General features: G+C 34.4%; 2 protein-coding genes and 1 long non-coding RNA gene across 3 annotated transcripts; 1 reads left to right on the top strand and 2 right to left on the bottom strand.

Moving 5' to 3' along the window:
* The first annotated feature begins 2185 nt into the window (after positions 1-2185).
* LOC122611060 (zinc finger CCCH domain-containing protein 6) lies at positions 2186-8307 on the top strand. The gene is made up of 4 exons (XM_043784019.1): positions 2186-2563; positions 4400-4606; positions 7056-7180; positions 7268-8307. The coding sequence occupies exons 1-4, from the start codon at positions 2501-2503 to the stop codon at positions 8148-8150; spliced, it is 1278 nt and encodes a 425-aa protein (XP_043639954.1). The 5' UTR covers positions 2186-2500; the 3' UTR covers positions 8151-8307.
* Positions 8308-8871: 564 nt separating this feature from the next.
* On the bottom strand, positions 8872-10749 carry LOC122585947. The gene is made up of 3 exons (XR_006321829.1): positions 10545-10749; positions 9714-10446; positions 8872-9632 (listed from the first exon to the last, which is right to left on the bottom strand). It is a non-coding gene; the product is annotated as an uncharacterized LOC122585947 (long non-coding RNA).
* A 752-nt stretch (positions 10750-11501) lies between these two features.
* LOC122599988 (protein IQ-DOMAIN 32-like) lies at positions 11502-15752 on the bottom strand. The gene is made up of 6 exons (XM_043772622.1): positions 15510-15752; positions 14624-14974; positions 14393-14542; positions 14217-14297; positions 12115-13978; positions 11502-11886 (listed from the first exon to the last, which is right to left on the bottom strand). Exons 1-6 carry the CDS (start codon positions 15594-15596, stop codon positions 11861-11863), a joined length of 2559 nt encoding a protein of 852 aa, XP_043628557.1. The 5' UTR covers positions 15597-15752; the 3' UTR covers positions 11502-11860.
* Positions 15753-18644: the final 2892 nt, after the last annotated feature.

The following is an 18644-nucleotide window of genomic DNA, read 5'->3' on the forward strand; positions in this document are numbered from 1 at the left end:
CGATGGAGTGTTGACAACTTGTTGTCGATCTAAAAAAAGGAAAGACATAATTTTTTTAGAACGGCAAGAAATATATATATTAACAAGGTAAACTAACAAGATGCTAGTTACAGAAAAATACAAATACAATTACAATCTAGAAGAGAAACCAAGCAACAAACTATCTAGACACCTCTCGGTACATTAACTGCAAGAACTTCAAAATGAGTGGAAAAAACTCGTGCCAAAAAGACACGAGAAAAACTCCCAACCAACAAGGGCCGAGCCACCGGTTTTCACCTCGTGGTGTTTTTGATGAAGTCCCAACCATGTCCCGAGAAATAAACCATACATAAACATTACAAGAATAATAATTACCGAACCTAGTAGTATAATAGCAGTTGAGCCTAAAATCATAAATATCCAGAAGCAACAGCAATGCTAAGCAAAAGCAACCCATTAATCTCCAACAGAACCTTAAGCCCATGGTGACCTCCATCTGTACGTGTTCTAAAAAGAAGAAGCTAACCACCATTGTCCAAAGGATTAGCGATCCAGTCCGACCAAACATAATGATGTTTCCTATCGCGGCTTGATATCCAAATAAACGATAATGACACAACTGAATTGAATATGTCGTTGATGTTTTCATGAGTATCATTATGCCGAGCATTATTTCTTTCCTTCCAAATATGCCACCACCAAACAAAAATGATTGCCTCAAAAATTTTACGCCTCAGCCCGGTAATCCTAAGACTGTCAAGCCAATTGAGAATGTCTTTAGGTTCCTGGTCCGGGATATTATGGTTTAACCACAAACCCATTTTGCTTCTCAATTCACGCATCAGTAAACATGTATGAAAAATGTGTGAGACGTCGTCGATCCCACTGGAGCATAAAGGGCATCCGACAACCATCACATCTATGCCACGACCAAAAAGGTTAACGTTAGTAGGTATACCATTCCGTAGAAGTCTCCATGTAAATAAGTTGACCTTTCTAGGGATAAGTTTGTTCCACCTTGTAGCTTTGTCCCTGACATTTAGTCTATGGTGATCAATATACTTACGAATTTGAGCAACCGAAAATTCACGTTTCCCATCAAAGTTCCAGGACCAGTAGTCATCTTTGTTACTGAAGCCATTAGGAAGGTTTTGAAGCATATATTTGAGTTATTCTTGCTCGGTTCCGTATCTGATCGCTCTCCTCCACTGCCATTTCCATGTCGAGTTATCCCATCTTTCTTGTATACAATATTTACACATTTATACATGTGGAAAAGAAAAGTTCACACTTTTAAATGTGTAAAAATATATTAATTGTTCACACTTAAGAGTGTAAAAGTTAATTTGTAACACCTATTTTTTTCCACACATCTTAAGTGTGAAGAAATCATTTGTTACAAATTGATTTTAACACTTTTAAGTGTGAGTTTTTTTTTACAATTGTTCACACTTATAAGTGTTAAAATTTTGTTTACATATTTATAAGTGTGAAAAAATTATAATTTTTGATATATATTCACATTTTTGTACACATTTTTATATGTGATTAAATTCATACATTTTTTTACACTTTTTATAACCAAGTATGAACAAATGATTTTTTTTTTTGTAATGTATGTGATAAAAGTTTTTTTTTTTCTTTAACGGTCAACGAAACCATTTATACTAAATGCCATTATATAAAGATTATGCACTCTTGTTGAAAAAAACTTACAAAAAGAAAGAGATACGAAATAATAATTCCATACTTAATGAACGAATTTACATTATCAGACATTTGTCTTTTAAAATATATCGATTGCCCCTTTAGATCAATTGATTTTATATCAATTACCACCACCACCATCACCCCTCCCTGCCATCACCACCACATCATCGCTGCATTGCGTGAGTATCTTTTTTTTTTTTATAAATATTTCCACCACCACCACCATCTTTACATCACCATCACCACCCGTCCCTGAAACCATCGGACCGCCAGCGCAGCCATCGCCGCTGCGTTGCGCATGTACCGTCTTAATAATAATAAATTAATAATCAACCAAAACACTTTATGTTAATTAAGGGACTAGATGTAGAAAATGAGAATTAGTTAAGGGATGACATATGTGATTGAATTAGGAATCGAAATCTGTCTCTTTGGTTACCTGTATCTCACATCATATATAAAGACCCCCCCACACACACAATAAACCGTATATCTATATCTATATCTATATATTCTGTATCTCTCTTTCTGATGCCCTAGCCATCATCATCATCACCATCATAATCTGCCGCAAGTCGTCGTCATCAATCCGCCTCTAAAATCAAACTCATCTATCTTAATCAGATTCACTGCCCTGATTACGTCACCATCAACTTAATTTTTTAGGGTTTTACAAAAATATGAAATAAAAAAAAAATTTAGGGCTTTCAATTGATTCTAAAATTTCTTTCCGATCAAAAACGATATCCATTTTTTTTCAAAAAAATTTTCTTTTTTTATTTTTTTTAACTAATATTTATATAAAATAATGATGCGTGGATTACAGAAATCAAAAAGGGTTTCATGGGCTTCAGATTTAAATCTTTGTCAGGTATATAAAAAGGATTTAATTTAATTTAATTTATTCATGCAATATATTGATTCTAATCAGTTTATTTATATCTGGTTTTAATTAACAGTTAATAATTAATTAATTAATTATAATCAGAAATTAAGAAGAAATTATTGGACTGTAACAGAGTTAACTGCATTATGAAATTGGATTATAAAGAAACCACCTTTATATAAATAAATAATAAAGTTGGTTAATTGAATTTACAAATAAAAATGATATAATAATGTGAATGAATGTTGGTGGTGAATTTGAAATTTTAAAGTCAGTTTTGTAAATGCAGATACTTGCAAACTGTGATTTTTACTGCTCGAAAACGAGTATATTGTATTTCATTGTGCTGATAATTCTTTGTGAATTGTATCTTTGTATCGTAAAAATGTTTGAAGTTTGTCGTTTAAAAATGAATGTCATTGAGCTACTGCTAGTGTATAACGTTGTGTTTTTATCCGCTTTTTACAAATTGTTTGGCCCATACTTGAGTAGAATTTTGTGTGTGACTTATAACTGTTACGTATTCGACAGGCTTGTATTGTTTTGTGTTTTAGTCATCAACAATAATAGTATTATTGGTTGAAGTGTTGTAAAGATTCTAAAAAGGATTTCTTAGAAGTTAATTTTGTGGCTTGTTTATACCGAGTGGATGACTAGCTTACTCGTTTAGCCCTTTCCAGTGTAAAACTAGGTCTAATGGTTTTGCAATGAAGGAGTAACTGCAATTGTGAGGGGTGTAAAAGATATTAGGTTGGCTGTTTTTTTAGGAAGGATAAAGAACAGTATAAGATTTATCTGTAAAAGTTTGTAAAAAGCAATTTAGTTTTTTGGACGACCGGGCTCCATATCGGAGTGCAGAAAATCTATCGATAAAAAAGAAGAATCAGATGCAAACTTGCAGTTAGAGAATTCTTAGAGGATATCTGTCATGGGGTGGAATCATGTCTTATTCTCTAGGGATTGTTTTTCAATGATCCTTCTAGTTGTCAACTTTGCCCCCTTTTCAAGTCATAGTGCTTCAATATGCTTTAAAATACTGTATACGGCACTTTGATGAGAGAGTAAATGCTATGGCACTGACTACCCAATGTATGGCTTGAGACATAAAACAGCGCCGGAAAGAAAAAGAAAAAGAAAAGGAGCTAAACCGAAAACATTGAACCAACTTGGATTATATATTGGCAGTTACTAAAACACTTAGAAAGCGGTTCAGTAGAAACTTAATATAAATGATGGGTTGTTTGGTGATTTAGTTTCACAGCAGCAAAGGAGTTAGGAACATTCTTAATTGTCTGTCTTATGGGAAGGATTATGTATTTATGGGTTTTGGGTTGTGAGATGTGAAATCAGAATCAAATAAATACTTATATAAAAATGAGCTATAGAATATCGTGTTTAGAGTCCGGTAGTTAGATGTTTGTGTGTTTGGAAAAATCTGACTTTTTTTGTAGTCAAGCAAAGCTTTATTAAGAAATCAACGCAAATCTTGGGTAAAGGAGTTATTTTCTGGGAATTGGGTCTTGCATGAAATTTTAATCTAGCATACAAAGCCAGGCAACCAAGCCTGGCCATTTTGTGATACATTCTGCACACAAACACATACATGAAACTTGAATGTGGTGCATTTGGTGGCAGCATGGTCATCATTTTTAAATGGAAAATTGTTTATACATGTGTGAGCTTTTGTATAAAGAAAAATAATATTTTAGCAATAGTCTTGTAATTGCTCTAACTGTCTGAATGGGAGATGAATGCAAACCTATTCTTGGTAAAAGGGCTTACGCTTGCTATTTAATCTACTAACCCTACTGTTTATGATAGGTAAAGCTTTTTTTATCGGATGAATCTCCTTCCCAAGTAGGTCTGGTCGGACAAGATCATCTGCAGGCAAAGGAATCTTGGCCATGGCAATCAGGAGCAGGTTCTGATGACAATTTGCCTCCTGGATTTGAAGGACTTCAACCTGCAAACACATTGCAGAATAAATTGTCTCAAATACCCATTGTCCAGTGGAAATGTCCTTCCCGAGTAAGTTATCTTCTACAAGTTTTGGGTTCTTATCTCTCATTTAAATGGTTATATGGTTGACAACCAATGGAGTCAAGTTGCAAACTAAGAATAAAATAAATTTTACTTTATTAGATAATGCATTTATGGAAGTAAGTTTTGTGTTGATTGGCTTGCATTCCATCATTCCATGGTTTGAAGTGCCATATTAAACCCTAAATGGTATAGTCCAAAGTGTTCATATCTGAGAATTGAGATGACTGCAATTCTACAAACCTTTATGCTCTAGTGCAGTTTTTGAAGTATAGAACTATAGATATTTTAAATGAAATATGACAAAACTCATAACTGATTATAAATGCTGGATGAAGAAGAATAATGTAAATTGAAAATCATTAGTTGTTTTGTGTACTGAAACAGCAACATTTATTTATATTTGACATAACAGTTTGCATGCAGTTTTTACTTGAAACATTTATTACAAAATAAAAATAATTAGCAATCTGTTAGCCATATATATATATCGTCCCGAGAACTCCATTATATTATGCATGTTTTCATGGCTGGGGTTTACATAAAAATGGTTAGTTTCTAATGTTGACGGGGAAAAAAGGTTCGTCAAGCCCGGAAAGGAAAAATAATCTATCTAGATTATCATTCAAGTTAGTGATACAATAGCGGCTTAAATTAATTATGTATTGAAGTATAATGTGCTGGTAGGAAAAAAAACATAATGTGCTGTGATTCTGTGAAGTCCATAAATGTAAGGGGAAATGCTTAGGAAAGCTGCATCATGTATGTAGTATCAGGTGATTTCAGGGTTACAAGAGCACTCAAACTGCAAATTTAAATACATGAAACAAGGCATACCCCAAATGATACTCTGTTGATTTTTAGTGATTCTTTTATACTCGTATGGTTTGGGAAAACTATTCAAAGCTTTAATACGCATAGCCACTGGGAAGTCTGACAATCCTACGTTAAGTAATGTTCTATAGAAGATCGAAAGAATATCAAACTATGAAACTAACCGTTTAATGTATGAGCATATTGTCTATGATATTTCATGGATATATCTTTACATTTATGTGAAATATTTAACAAGGAAAACTTAAATCCATGGCAGATTGGCTGCTTAATGACTCTGAACATTTTGATATAAAGTCGAATTTCAACCAAAGCTCCCAATGTATTCAAAAGTTGAAAAATGATAGCATTTCCCTAGTAAAAGTATGCCAAAAGATGTGCCTAAAAATAGAAAGAAGACGAGTGTTAAAATAAATGGTGGAGATCAGTGAGAAAACTTACTTGCTGTATAGCCTGTATGCGAGCCATTGGATGTTGTTGGCATGTCATAGGACACATTTCTTAGGCCAGGCTAAGGCCCCGTTTACCTTTTACTTAATAAACTTAATAGTTAACTTAATAATTAAGTCAAATTAAATGTGTTTTTTTTTAACTTAATAAACAAAAATAACTGTCAATTACATATCTTTTACTTAATACATACAGACATTACTTATACATTCAGCCACTTAATACACTCAACCCTTAATGACCAAAAAAATAAACGGGCCCACTGTCTATCCTTATTTGCCATTGATCAAAGTAAAATTCCTTTTAGATAGGAGAATGAATGGTATAAATATTGAATGAGGAATTTGAACCAGTGAGGAAGCAAGAGCACACACACATCAGCACCTTAATCTTGCCGTGCCCATTCTAAAGGCTCTGCGTAAAAAGAATTTTTTGGTTAAAATGCATGCTTATTATACATGATATCAAGTAGATAACAGGCTAGTGGTATGTCTCTGCCGTCAATACACTTGCAAAAGTTGAAGGTGCTGCTTATGAGATGATATCAGTTGCCAACTTGCCTCCTGGTCTAGCAATACCCAAGTCTTGTTTGCAACATAGTTGCAGATTAGTGTGTATGTAAGTTTTTGCTGTTTAAAATACAGAAAGGGGAGGAGATCGATTGGTCTGCAGAGTTTGTAGAATCATACCTTTTGAACATATTAAGTGGTAGATATCTGCATCATGTTATAACTTCCAACTACGTGCGGATAGTTGAATAGTCACAAATCATAATTAAAAAAATTCAGGCTTTTACATGTAGTTAACTTATGTTTTATGCCTAGATCTGAGAGAGAAGCAAATAGAGAGGCAACATGAAACCATTAGTTAGGTCTCCTCAATCATTCGAACTGCTATGGGTGCACACTAATATCTGAAAACATTTTTCTTAAGCTTATGTGCTTGTGCTTTATATCATTATGTATATTTCTGCGTGTAGTATATTTTTTCTGGCAAGCGTCTTTTCTATGCTTGTATGTTAAATATGATGAAAGTAGTTGCAAGAGTTACTATGCATATGCTCAAGATTTTTTTGCACCAGTTTCGTCTCGACTTATAATAACTTCGATTTTTTTAAAAGTTATGTCCATCTAATATCTTGTATTAAATATAGTTCGTTCTGGATCCCACTTGGCAAGTGGCTGCCGGAGAAGAAAGCAAAGAAATTGAGTTTGAAAATCAACGTGAGATGCGAGTGTTCGAAGCAGTTTATCCACGACCATCTGCCATTCCTCCAAAGTTAGTTTATTCATAATTTTTTCCATTATGTAATTATAAATTTTAAAGTATTTCCTGGTAATAATTAAATTTATAACTTTTTTGTAGCCCCGCATCACCAATGAGTGAGCCATATTACAATGATCAACATACTCCCGCTATCCCAATTACTGCCATTGAAGATGAAGACACCCCACCTGATACATCATCTTCTATGCCACCCCCTACAACGACCATGCCTTCTAACTCAGCCAATGGGCTGCCGCCACCTAGCATTGTTCCTGGTATCGAACCAGATGTAATGAGTGCTGCATTATCTGCTCTAACTGCTGCCATGTCAAACACCACTCAAGTAAACCTAATCGACCCTAACCTGCTCTTTAAAATCCTCAGTGACCCGTCTTTAATTGAGAAACTAGGATCAAGTCATGGACCATCCACATCTAATCAACAAATCTCTCAACCACCACCCATACCCACATTGCCGCCAGCCATATCTTTATCCGAGCAGTCACCGCCACTGCCTGTCCATCCCCGACCATCCCATCTCCCATTTTCAGCACCATCTTCTTCCTTTGGCACTAGTTATCCACAGCTAAGCAGAGCGGGACCTGTTCATGTTCCTGCACCCATTCCTGTTTCCATTTCCAATCTCTCAGCACCTCCGCCACCGACACCAGAGGTAAACCTTCCAGCAAAGAAGGATCTTAATTATTACAAAAGTCTGATTCAACAGCATGGTGGAGAAAAACAGGAATTAGTGAATACTAATACGAATAATAATAATAACAGTAACAATCATAAAACACGTGATATGAAACCAAAAGTAATGAAGCCATGCATATATTATAACAGCACGAGAGGGTGTCGTAATGGTTCTAGTTGTGTTTTCCTACATGATTCATCATCACAACGAGTTAGTAGTAGTAGCATGCCAGAGGCACAAAGTGCAAAAAGATTGAAAATGGATAGAGAGATTACTGGTACATAATTTGGTCCATTTTTGAGTAGTGTATACGTTTCTCAAAGGATGCATTTTACTATCCCTCATCTTATCACCAGAAAGAAATGGGATCATTTCTTTTCATATTTATATCTTTTTTTCTGTTATTACTTTTAACTTTATAAAAATTTTGTTTTAAGTTTCAGGCTGTTTATGCATGATGGCCTTTTTGGGTCAGACAGTTCATGATTTTCATGTTTTAGTTGGTGTGTACCAACTTCCTTTTAATGGCAATGATATAATCATTGTTTCTTTTCATTTACCAAATTAATAATGGAGTTCGCATTAGCTTTGTTAACTTTGAACTGAACATCAAAATATTGACATTTTCAAAAGTGGCCACCTTGAATAAGATTGAAAAATTTGAACTGTATGAAATTGTAAAAGAAACTTATTAGTGGTTGGTTCTAAAAGTTCTATAAAGTAATACTTCCCATAGTGTCATAGCTTGACATTTTATGCATTTTTCATAATTTTGACTGTAAATATTTTCATTTGTGTTACATAACATTTGATATTATATAGATGAAATAATGGGTTTTAAATGTATTTTTATTCATATAACTTTCATCAAACTAATATATAACACTAAAAAATATATAACACCAAAAAAGATAAAAGAGAAATACTTAGATTAGTTAAAATTAGATAATTAAAATGGGACCGGACGGAGGAGTAGTAACAAAATGAAAAATTGAAACCTCCTTTTATTATCTATTCACACGTAATTGGACAGGTTGACATTTCGGACCAATTATAAAATGATTACATGGAAGAAAGTTTAAAGTTTGAATACTCATTTCAGACTGATACAAATTTAATACCAAGACATTGTTTGCTGCTACTGCATCAATCTGTTCACTTTTATCTAAATAAATTTTTCCTGCATTAACAAAAAGTGTTCAAATGATACAAATCTTGTAACCAAATGTTGATTAACAGTTATTGGCCTTTTCATACTCCTCACCAAATCACAATAACATGAAGCATCAGGCTCATATATGTTTCCCAATAGACTCCAAACATTTCGGCTGCGGGATTAGTTCCTCGCATCTAATTACTGGAGCCTTGGCCAATTTTACCCACATTGTGTCTTCATCTCTTTCAAAACACATTGTTACTTTCACAACATTGTTCTCATATAAAAGCTGAAATCCATATGAAGGGCATGAAATTCCAAAGCAATAACAAACAATAAGAAACTATACCTGTAATTATACGATTAACATTACCACTTCCCTGTACTCCTGAGGGCACAGGCCGAGCCACTGAATTGTCCAACTTTCTTATCTGAACGAGTCCCCTTCCTTTTCCAGTAATCATACATTGGCTTGGAGAGTTCCTCTTTGTTCTCACATGACCATAGCCGTTGCCTCGTTTGAGTTATAGCCGCATATAGTTGCTTCAGTTCAGAATCATCTCTTGCTTCATTGAAGCTCGGGAAAGAATTACATCGATCCAATCATGTACCTTCATGATATGCCAATGGAATATCAAGAAATAGTAGTATAGAACCTTTTATTTGAATAAAGAGTTTATTAAGACGCTGACCTGAAACTCAAGACCCGAGATAGTGAGAACAAGAGCTTGCCTCGCCGAATATTCACAAATCTCAGTTTTTGCATGATGATCACGGACTAAGATCACCTGTTCAGCACCAAAGCCGACAATTTCACCACGACTTCCAGTGCTGCCAAAGATTGTCTGAATTGTGTTTTCATCATTGCCAGACTCGAAGCTTCTCCAAAAATAAGACTAGCCTCGTGATTTAGTGATTTACAAACGAACTTTTGCAAAATAATATCATGTCCATCTGTTCATTAGTAACTTGCGCGGGAAGATCAACTTCAAATGACAACGAGTAAAACTTTATAAGCAACAACCTTTTACACATAATTAAGATATTGACGTAACTTCTGCTTTCACTAGGATTTGCACTCACTTCACTTTCACGAAATCCGACTATATTTAGAACACTCAAAAAAATATATCATATATTTAGAACGCTGACTTAAACATGTAGATATTATACTAATGTGCTTGTCAATTAATATAATCATCAAGAACTTTTTTAAGTTTTGGATTCTCCTCCAAAGGAAAGTAATTGAATTTCTTGATGATGTGAACACTGCAGATTATAAAGAGCTCTACAAACTTAAAATGTTTCCGAATTTGTGAAAAGTTTTTGCACAGTAAGTCAATACTTCTGCTCCTGGACCGCCAATAGAGATAATGTCAGAGTCAGCTATCCGAACAATCTTCTGAAATCATCGATGAAGAGAACCTGATGATATATGACATAAAGTAGGATATTACATGATGACATTATTTGTATAAGATGAATTATGTACTACTATGAGAATAAGCTAAGAGACAGTGTACCGTATTCTCGTTAACCAGATCATCGAGTTGTTCTTGTTCCATCTATATGTTAATGATAGTAGTAACTAATCATTTATCAGAGTAAGCTAATAGGTATTAAGAATAACTTGCTTAAGCACTAAATGTCGGATTAGGCAGAATTAGAAGCAAAATAGCAGGTTTATGAACTGTGAAGAGGGAATGTCAAATGTTTTTATTGAATAGTCACATAGGTACTGCAAAGAAAATTAAGTTTCCTTTTAGTTAAGTAATTTGGTTAAATAGAATCTTGAATGATTTCTCAAAACAAAGTCATATACTCAAAGAATAGAAAAAACAATACTCTAAAGGAAACCATGTTCATTGTTTATAGCCACATAAGCATGGAACTGGTTATATGGAACTGATTGGGCCAGAGTCAGTGAATCGTATTATTAACTCAGAAGAGGGGGGGGGGGGGGGGGGGGGGGGGGTTCATCGTGGCGTTAGTTGAGGATTTAGGGGCGGGTACATAATTCGTTCGTTTCCGAGCTTTAGTGTGTATCGATCATGGGTGCTTTGTTAATCTTAACTGCCAATACACACTTAATTACTGCCAGTAAGAAATGTCACAAAATCTTTTATTTTCCTTCAAATAATTTTGATGTGTTTGTTTCATTGAAAGTTTGACTATCATGCATGATAGCCTTTTGGGTCGAACACAGTTTTTTGTCTTCATGTTTTTGTTGGTATGGACCAAAATGTTCTTACTAGCAATGGAACAATTATTGTTTCTTTTTATTTAAGATATCATAATGGAGTTCGCTTTTATTGTGTTTAACTTTGTTGAATAAAGTGGTTTTCATATGGATTGAGGACCACATTGGTCTTGGTTCAAGGTACTCAGTTATATCAGTCTAGGCGACATCATTAGCAAAGTTATTTGTCTCGGGAAACAAAATTCACGACCATCGCATATCAACGTTACACAAAGAAGAATTCGAACGAAATGGAGTAACAAGTGTTTTTATCTGAAACCTCAATATATTATACATATCAGTTAAAACCAATTATGAAAGAAATTACAGAAAAAACCTCAAATAAATGGCACAAACGCTGTTTAAAACAAATACACAAGCAGACCATTGAAGTTAAGAAGTTCTATGTAAAAAATAATAACCAATAACCACATAAACACACACTCCATGGACTAGTAAATTGTAGATCTCTCGATTTTATGCCATCAAATCACATAATACGAGGACCAGAAAGCCGATTGCTAACTTTCAAACTCCAGTTTTGTTACATATTAGGCCATCTCTGAATTGGGTGTCTGATGAACTGGCTGGCATACAACTTTACCTCTGCCATTTCCTCTCTGTAACTGTGTAACCACCACACAAATATAACCAAGTTAACAAAATAGGAATCATTTCAAGTATAACCCTTCGTGTAAAATAAGTAAGAAAGAAGATGGTGACACGCAACAATATTTGGGCAGGTGTGCATGTGCGCATCAGTTTTATACACACAAACCTAAAATTTGATGAACCAATGATACATGTTCAAGTCTCTTCCTGTGGAATTTTAACACCTTAAGGTCAGAAATTACCTTGATTGCCACTTCCCTTTGCGGTCTGTAGTGCCTGAGACATGGACCTCTGGATACGAGGCGAATCATGTCTACCATTAACTGCACCAGGTAATGAGTGTCTCTTTTTTAGATCCTTATCTTGCAAATCTGGACTTGACCGTGGGGAGATATTGGCTATAGCTTTTAATTTTGCAGATTCGGTTGCCTGCATGTAACTTGGGAGAGAACTATTACTGCTATCTCTACCTTCCTGATCACTGTGATCAGGTTTTGGCGACCCAAAAGAATTTCTTCGTTTTCCAGATTTTGGGTCTTTAGGCAACTTCTCCAAGCTAGTTCTTAAACCAGAATCAACACTAGACTTCTTACTAGAGGACCACGACTTGCGTTTTTGACTGGATACTTTTTTATCAGATCTAGACTTCTTGGTGTTGGTTGAAACCTGGCTAGATGGCGTTCCTTGGGATTCGGGGAATGTTATATGGCTTCTTGGAGATCCTTCTACGGACATTTGTGAAACCATTTCCTGATTCTTAGGCTCGTCCTCATGCTGCTTAGGCTCGTGCTCGTGCTCCATGTGTGAGTTAGACTTGTAAACATGATGGCCAGATACGGGCTCCAGCTCAATGTCTGCATCAGAAGCACAGTCGTCGATCTTTTGTTCAACATTACTGCCAAGTTTTAGTTTTTCAGTCTTGAAATCCTCAACACTGTCGTGTTTTTCAGGCATAACAATGTCGATGTTCTGATTACCTTTACTGTTCATATAACCGACCGCTTCATCTAAGCCTTTAGCTTCTTCCTCAAATTTCTTGTTTTCAACTTGAGGTGACTGATCTGGTGAGTCAAGCGTAGATGTGATGGAAAGCTCGGTACCACACTCTGAGCCACCGTTCTGAAATGCCTTTGAACTATGGGGAACCAAGTATTCATCTGGTTCAGCATTTGCCACCAGGTTTACGTCATTATCCTGATTAGAAGAACTGACAGACTTCAAATGGTCAGAAGAACCAACATCTGTAGGCGAACCTGCCTCATCATTTTGACTAAAAGAAGCGGCTGGTTTCGATGGTTCAGAAGAACAGATATCTACAGATGAATCTGCTTCATTATCTTGATTAGAAGAATTGGGTGACTTCAACTGGCTGGTCTTAGAAGTCAACTCCTCAAACCTTGACTGAGCAGCAATAAATGCTGGATTACTTGCTTTCCTCAATCCAAACACAGATTTCCTTCCATCTGAATCTGCTTGCTCAGTGGCAAGTCTTTTCCCTGGGCGCTTGGGTTCAGTTTCTAATACCTGATTCTTGATAGTTGGTTTGGGTTCGATTTCTAATACCTGATCCTCGATAACTGGTTTGGGTTTGGTTTCTAATTCCTGATTCTCGATAATTGGTTTGGGTTCGGTCTCTGATACATGATGTTCAGGAACTGGTTTAACTTCAGTTTCTGATTCCGAATTGTCAAGAATTGGTTTGGGTTCAGTTACTGACACAGCATTCTCAGGAATTGCGCTTACCTCGATACGAGCTTCTGGAACCAAACCCATAGATTCATCTAGCCCAGGACCAGGTTTCTCCAATGATTCTGGTATCGGCTGCTCCTCTTCATGGTTCTTTAGATGGAAATTTTCTTCCATGTCAATGGACTTCTGTTTTTCTACAGATGGCAATGCTGCTTCCACAACACAAGAGGCGCTTGCTATTTCAACTTCATTTTCAGTTTTTATAACTTCTCTCTGATCATGTTCTTGTGTATGAGACTCGAGAGTTTCTGGCGATGAAACCGCCATCCACCTCTCCAACCAACTCCAAGCTGAACCAGATTTTGAAGGATCACATTTGATATTGATTGGTTTGGTCTTCGGAGTAGAATCCAGTAACTGCAACAAAAAAAATGTTACTTTACCACCCATTGACATGATTTGTGACCAAAGGGATAATGGCCTAGCGGTATGTGTGTTGGCTCATCAACCAAAAGGTTGTGGCCAGTGGAGTTCAAGTCCCATAGTAGACAAATATCTGAATTACGCGTGGTGTTTACATTTTCCTTTCTAAAAAAAGTAATGAAATTTACATAATTTGTAGTTACAGAAAAAAAAGAAAGGTAAACATGTTTACCTGGCGAGCAAGTCTGTTACTAAGTAACTTCTCGATGGAAATATATGTTGGACGTGAATTAATGCCCACCTTTTCTACTCCCTAAAACAAGACAAGAATACGGTGTTTCATAACATACGATTTAGAATAGAAAAGAAATACTTCATAAATATGTTCTCATAATGATGTTTTTTTACCTTTTCTTGACGAGCACGAACAAGAGCTTGCATTTTAACAATCGCTTGAACACAACGTAAAGTTCCAACGGCATGAATCCTAACCAAATGTCCTCTTACAGCAGCTTGCAACTTGACTGCATTCTTATGTTTTTCCAGTTGACTCTTAGCCTGAAAATTACGTTTACCCAAATCATGAGCAAAACTAATAAGCAAGTACGATTAAAAAAAAATAAACAAACAGATACATACCAAGAATTGTCTAACAGCAGCCTGGATCACAAGGATAGCCGATTCAGATTCACTTTCAGATTCATCGGGAACAGGTAGACATTTAATCTCATCTTTAATGGGCGAGTCGTTAACCATAGTTGACACCGTAGTGCTCTTCATAACCAAACTTGGTATCTCTTCTGTCCATATATTATCAGGGGTTTTTTCAGATATGGCAGAATTAAGTTGTGGTTCAGAACTGTAAGTAACTGGTTCCGATTTCTCTTTGTTCTGTATAGTAGTTGGTTCCGTAACAACGGTGTTGCTCAACACTCGATGCCTAGCCGATCTTTTCCTAAAACTCCATCCTCGTTTATCCGGACCTTTCCCCTGTAATCATTTCAAGTAAAATAAACTTTCCATGCTAGTCTTTTTTTTTTTCATGTAAATTACTAAACTTTACATGCTAGTCTTACAATATCCAAATTTGTATCTATAAGATCTAATCAATATACATACACATCCTTGTATGTATCAACTTGGTAATTAATTCAACAATTATAAATACAAAGCAACATTCCTATTCTGAATTCTCACAATAAAATGCACACACATAAATCACACATTGCCCAAATTTAAAAAAATCTTGTTCTTTTTTTTTTTTTTGGTACATTCTGAAATTCAAGATAACATTTTTTTATAAAGATACTTCATCTAAACTAATAAATACTTAATCAAAATCTCAACTTTTTAGGAACCCAAGTTTCCAAATACAATTAAAAAGATAAAAACCTATCAATTTCTAATCATATAGCCCAAAATCAAGATCTCGAACTAACAAATCTATACATACACATACACATATGTAAAAATACAAGAATTAAAAAATAAATACAAAAAAGAAGTCAAAACAAAGTATTTATACCTCAGAAGAAGGTGCATCAAGATCAACAGAATCATTACTGCCACCACAAGAAATGATCTTGAAACAAGAATTAGTGGATCTTCCCATATGTATATGTTTTTGATTGAATACACAGTGTGTTTGTGTGTGTGTGTGTTTGGGTTAGTAAGTTATTGAGTCACATAACAAGAAAGACATTTGAGAGAGTGTGGTTTTCTAGTCATAGGTGGTGTTGGTGTTGTTGTTGATGTTGGAAATTGCACCGGATAGAGTGAGAGGGGTATTTATGGAACTACACTTTGCTTTAGATGGCTCATGGCTCCTTTAATCTAGGGTACCCACGTTTCAGCAATAATTTTAAAGAAAATGATTAATACTCTGAAAATTGATATTCATATCATAAAATTATGAGTAAATTACACTTTTCGGTCTTGAATTTGACACGTTTTTACTTTTCTTTCCTTAAGTGAAAAACTTATAATTTTGACTTTAAAGTTGGCAGATTTTTTCAATCATCGTCCCTCGCCAAACGTCGTTAAGTTTCAGTCGTTAAGTCGGACACGTGCAAAACACGTGAGGGACTGAAACTGCAAAAAATAACAAGCTTAGGGACGAAAACTGAAATTTACTTTTCTGTTGTCATCATCTTCATCGGCTGACTTTCGTCGAAAAATTCGCCGGAAAACTTAAAATACTGATATCTCACTCGTTTCTTCGAATTAGACCACGAAACCACTACCAAACTTCTCAAAATTAATTTCCGCACGAATCCTAACCAAAAAAATCTTAAAATGCTGATATTTTATGAAATGTAAATGAAAAGCATCGTAAATGAAATTGTAACCAAGGCCTAGTTGACCAAAAAACTCAACAAACTAGCATGGAACTTGTACGAACTGGCAACTTTGAATGCGAATAACTTATAATTGAAACGAGTGAGATATAGGCATTTTAAGTTTTTCGGCGAATTTTTCGACAAAAGTCATCCGGAGAAGATGAAGATGATGACAACAGAAAATTAAATTTCAGTTTTCGTCCCTGAACTTGTCTTTTTTTGCAGTTTCAGTCCCTCACGTGTGTTGCACGTGTCCGACTTAACGGCTAAAACTTAACGACGTTTGGCGAGGGACGATGATTGAAAAAACTACCAACTTTAAGGTCAAAATTGTAATTTTTTCACTTAAGGGACGAAAAGTGAAAAATGTGCCAACTTTATGGACGAAAAGTGTAATTTACTCTAAAATTATACTATACAGTATAATTTACTCTAAAGTGTATGGAGGGCCTTTTCTACCATTTAGGTAGAAATTGGAATCAGCCTATCTACTTAGGTAGAGGTAAGGTATGCCTACATCTTAACCTCCCCCATACACCGTCGAGGTATTGGGACTCAAAACCCGCGGAAGGCGGCACTGAGCAGTTACTTACTTACTTACTTTTTTAGTATAATTATTGAACTATATTGTACAAATCTTTAAAGCATGTTTATGGAAATAAATCAAAAGTTATGATACAAAATCACTTTTATACTCGGATTTTCCTAAAAAATTTTCTAAAATCACTAAAATATAACATGTAGATTTTATTAAATTTTTTCTACTTTAATCTTCTGATTTTGTTAAATGACACGATTTTCTAGTTCAAAGGATTTTTAAAAATATTAGTAAAGAAGATGTACCATTTCCTACAATTTTAACTTATACTCTATGTATTAGTGCTTGCACCAAGGACTACTTTATTAATATTGTGTTTTTAAGTTTTATTAAAAAAAAAAATCGAAGTGATTTTAAAACAGTTATAATTTTTAGTTTTTTTTAAATGAAAAAGAAATATATTATCTGCTTTTTTTTTAAGAAATGTTATAGTTACATACAAATTATTACTAACGTGATTTACAACCCCATATTGGCCAATAAAAGGTGAGTGAGTAAAGAAAGAGAAGACACAAAATGTTTCATTGGTTATTATTAATGCTACATGTGTTTCATATATATTTTAGTGAAAAATTGTTTGCAACTTTAACATTTTATTTTTTTTGCTAAATATTTCTTTCACATTTTGAATGATTTTATCTTTCCAATCTCATCTACTAAAATCTAATTTTTCTTTTTTCCTTTCAAAGTGAAATTCAAAAACACAGTATAAGAGAAATAGATATAACATATTAAAAATTTAGGGTTATTACTTCAAAATGCAAACAACTTTACACGAATTTATCATAATCTGTATCAAACTTTAATTTTGTATATTGTATGTGATGAACTTTTAAATCATGTGCATTGTCGGTATTTAGGCCATCAAAGACATACAAGCGGCAACTTATAATGCACAAGATTGAAGTTCCGTACATACAATGATAATTTGTATAAAGTTGTTTACATTTTAAAATACTAAACTCTTAAACTTGTATAAACTTGCGGGAATCCTTTCCCTATATAATCTGAGCTCTTTATTTTTGAATATTTTAAAACTTATAATTAACCAACTTACCTTTGATAAATCCTTGATTTATACAAAAGATTAACAATCATGAAAAGCAGTTTGGTAAATGAATATAATTAGTGATTCCAATAAATTATTTTTCAAATAAGAAGATGTCATCTAAAAAGTAAAATAAAGTAACTCCCAGTGCGGTTTTGCACGGACTTTGAGTCCTAAAAACCATCTTCGACGGTATATGGGGCAGGTTGAGATGTAGATAGTCTTACCCTACCAAAGGTAGAGAGACTGCTTCCAGGTTCTACCAAATGTAGAAAAGGACCTTCAGCCTTGCTGGACATGAGGATCGAACCCATGACCTCTGTCTCTAGAGACAAAAGCTTCAACCACTGATCTAATCCATTTGGTTTTAAATAAGAAGATGCCACTTGTACATAAAAGTATATTATGTATTTTTATTTAATTTTAATAAAACCAATCCGTAGACTTAATATAATGTACTATATTACGTACAATTTTAAGTTATAATTGAGTCATGCAATGATTTGTGGACTTAGCGTAGTTGATTAGTACTAGTTTACTACAAATCACAAAGATTATAAGATAATTTGTTTTTAAATATTTAGTATAAACGTATTGTTGACTTTAATAATAATTGAACAGCCACCAATAGAAATACAATTTAACTAATTTACGAATAATATACACTTTAAGCCT

The sequence above is a fragment of the Erigeron canadensis genome, chromosome 1, assembly GCF_010389155.1.
Source record: "Erigeron canadensis isolate Cc75 chromosome 1, C_canadensis_v1, whole genome shotgun sequence".
Classification (NCBI taxonomy): domain Eukaryota; kingdom Viridiplantae; phylum Streptophyta; class Magnoliopsida; order Asterales; family Asteraceae; genus Erigeron; species Erigeron canadensis.

What these genes read in the sequence shown, in the direction of transcription:
- LOC122611060 (XM_043784019.1), top strand. Translation starts at nt 2,501, where the DNA reads ATGATGCGTGGATTACAGAAATCAAAAAGGGTTTCATGGGCTTCAGAT. An exon ending in CAGATTTAAATCTTTGTCAG is followed by an intron (nt 2,564 to 4,399) that starts GTATATAAAAAG and finishes TGTTTATGATAG; the next exon opens with GTAAAGCTTTTTTTATCGGA. An exon ending in CCATCTGCCATTCCTCCAAA is followed by an intron (nt 7,181 to 7,267) that starts GTTAGTTTATTC and finishes ACTTTTTTGTAG; the next exon opens with CCCCGCATCACCAATGAGTG.
- LOC122599988 (XM_043772622.1), bottom strand. Translation starts at nt 15,596, where the DNA reads ATGGGAAGATCCACTAATTCTTGTTTCAAGATCATTTCTTGTGGTGGC. An exon ending in TTGATGCACCTTCTTCTGAG is followed by an intron (nt 14,975 to 15,509) that starts GTATAAATACTT and finishes AAATGATTACAG; the next exon opens with GGGAAAGGTCCGGATAAACG. An exon ending in TTCGTGCTCGTCAAGAAAAG is followed by an intron (nt 14,298 to 14,392) that starts GTAAAAAAACAT and finishes GTCTTGTTTTAG; the next exon opens with GGAGTAGAAAAGGTGGGCAT.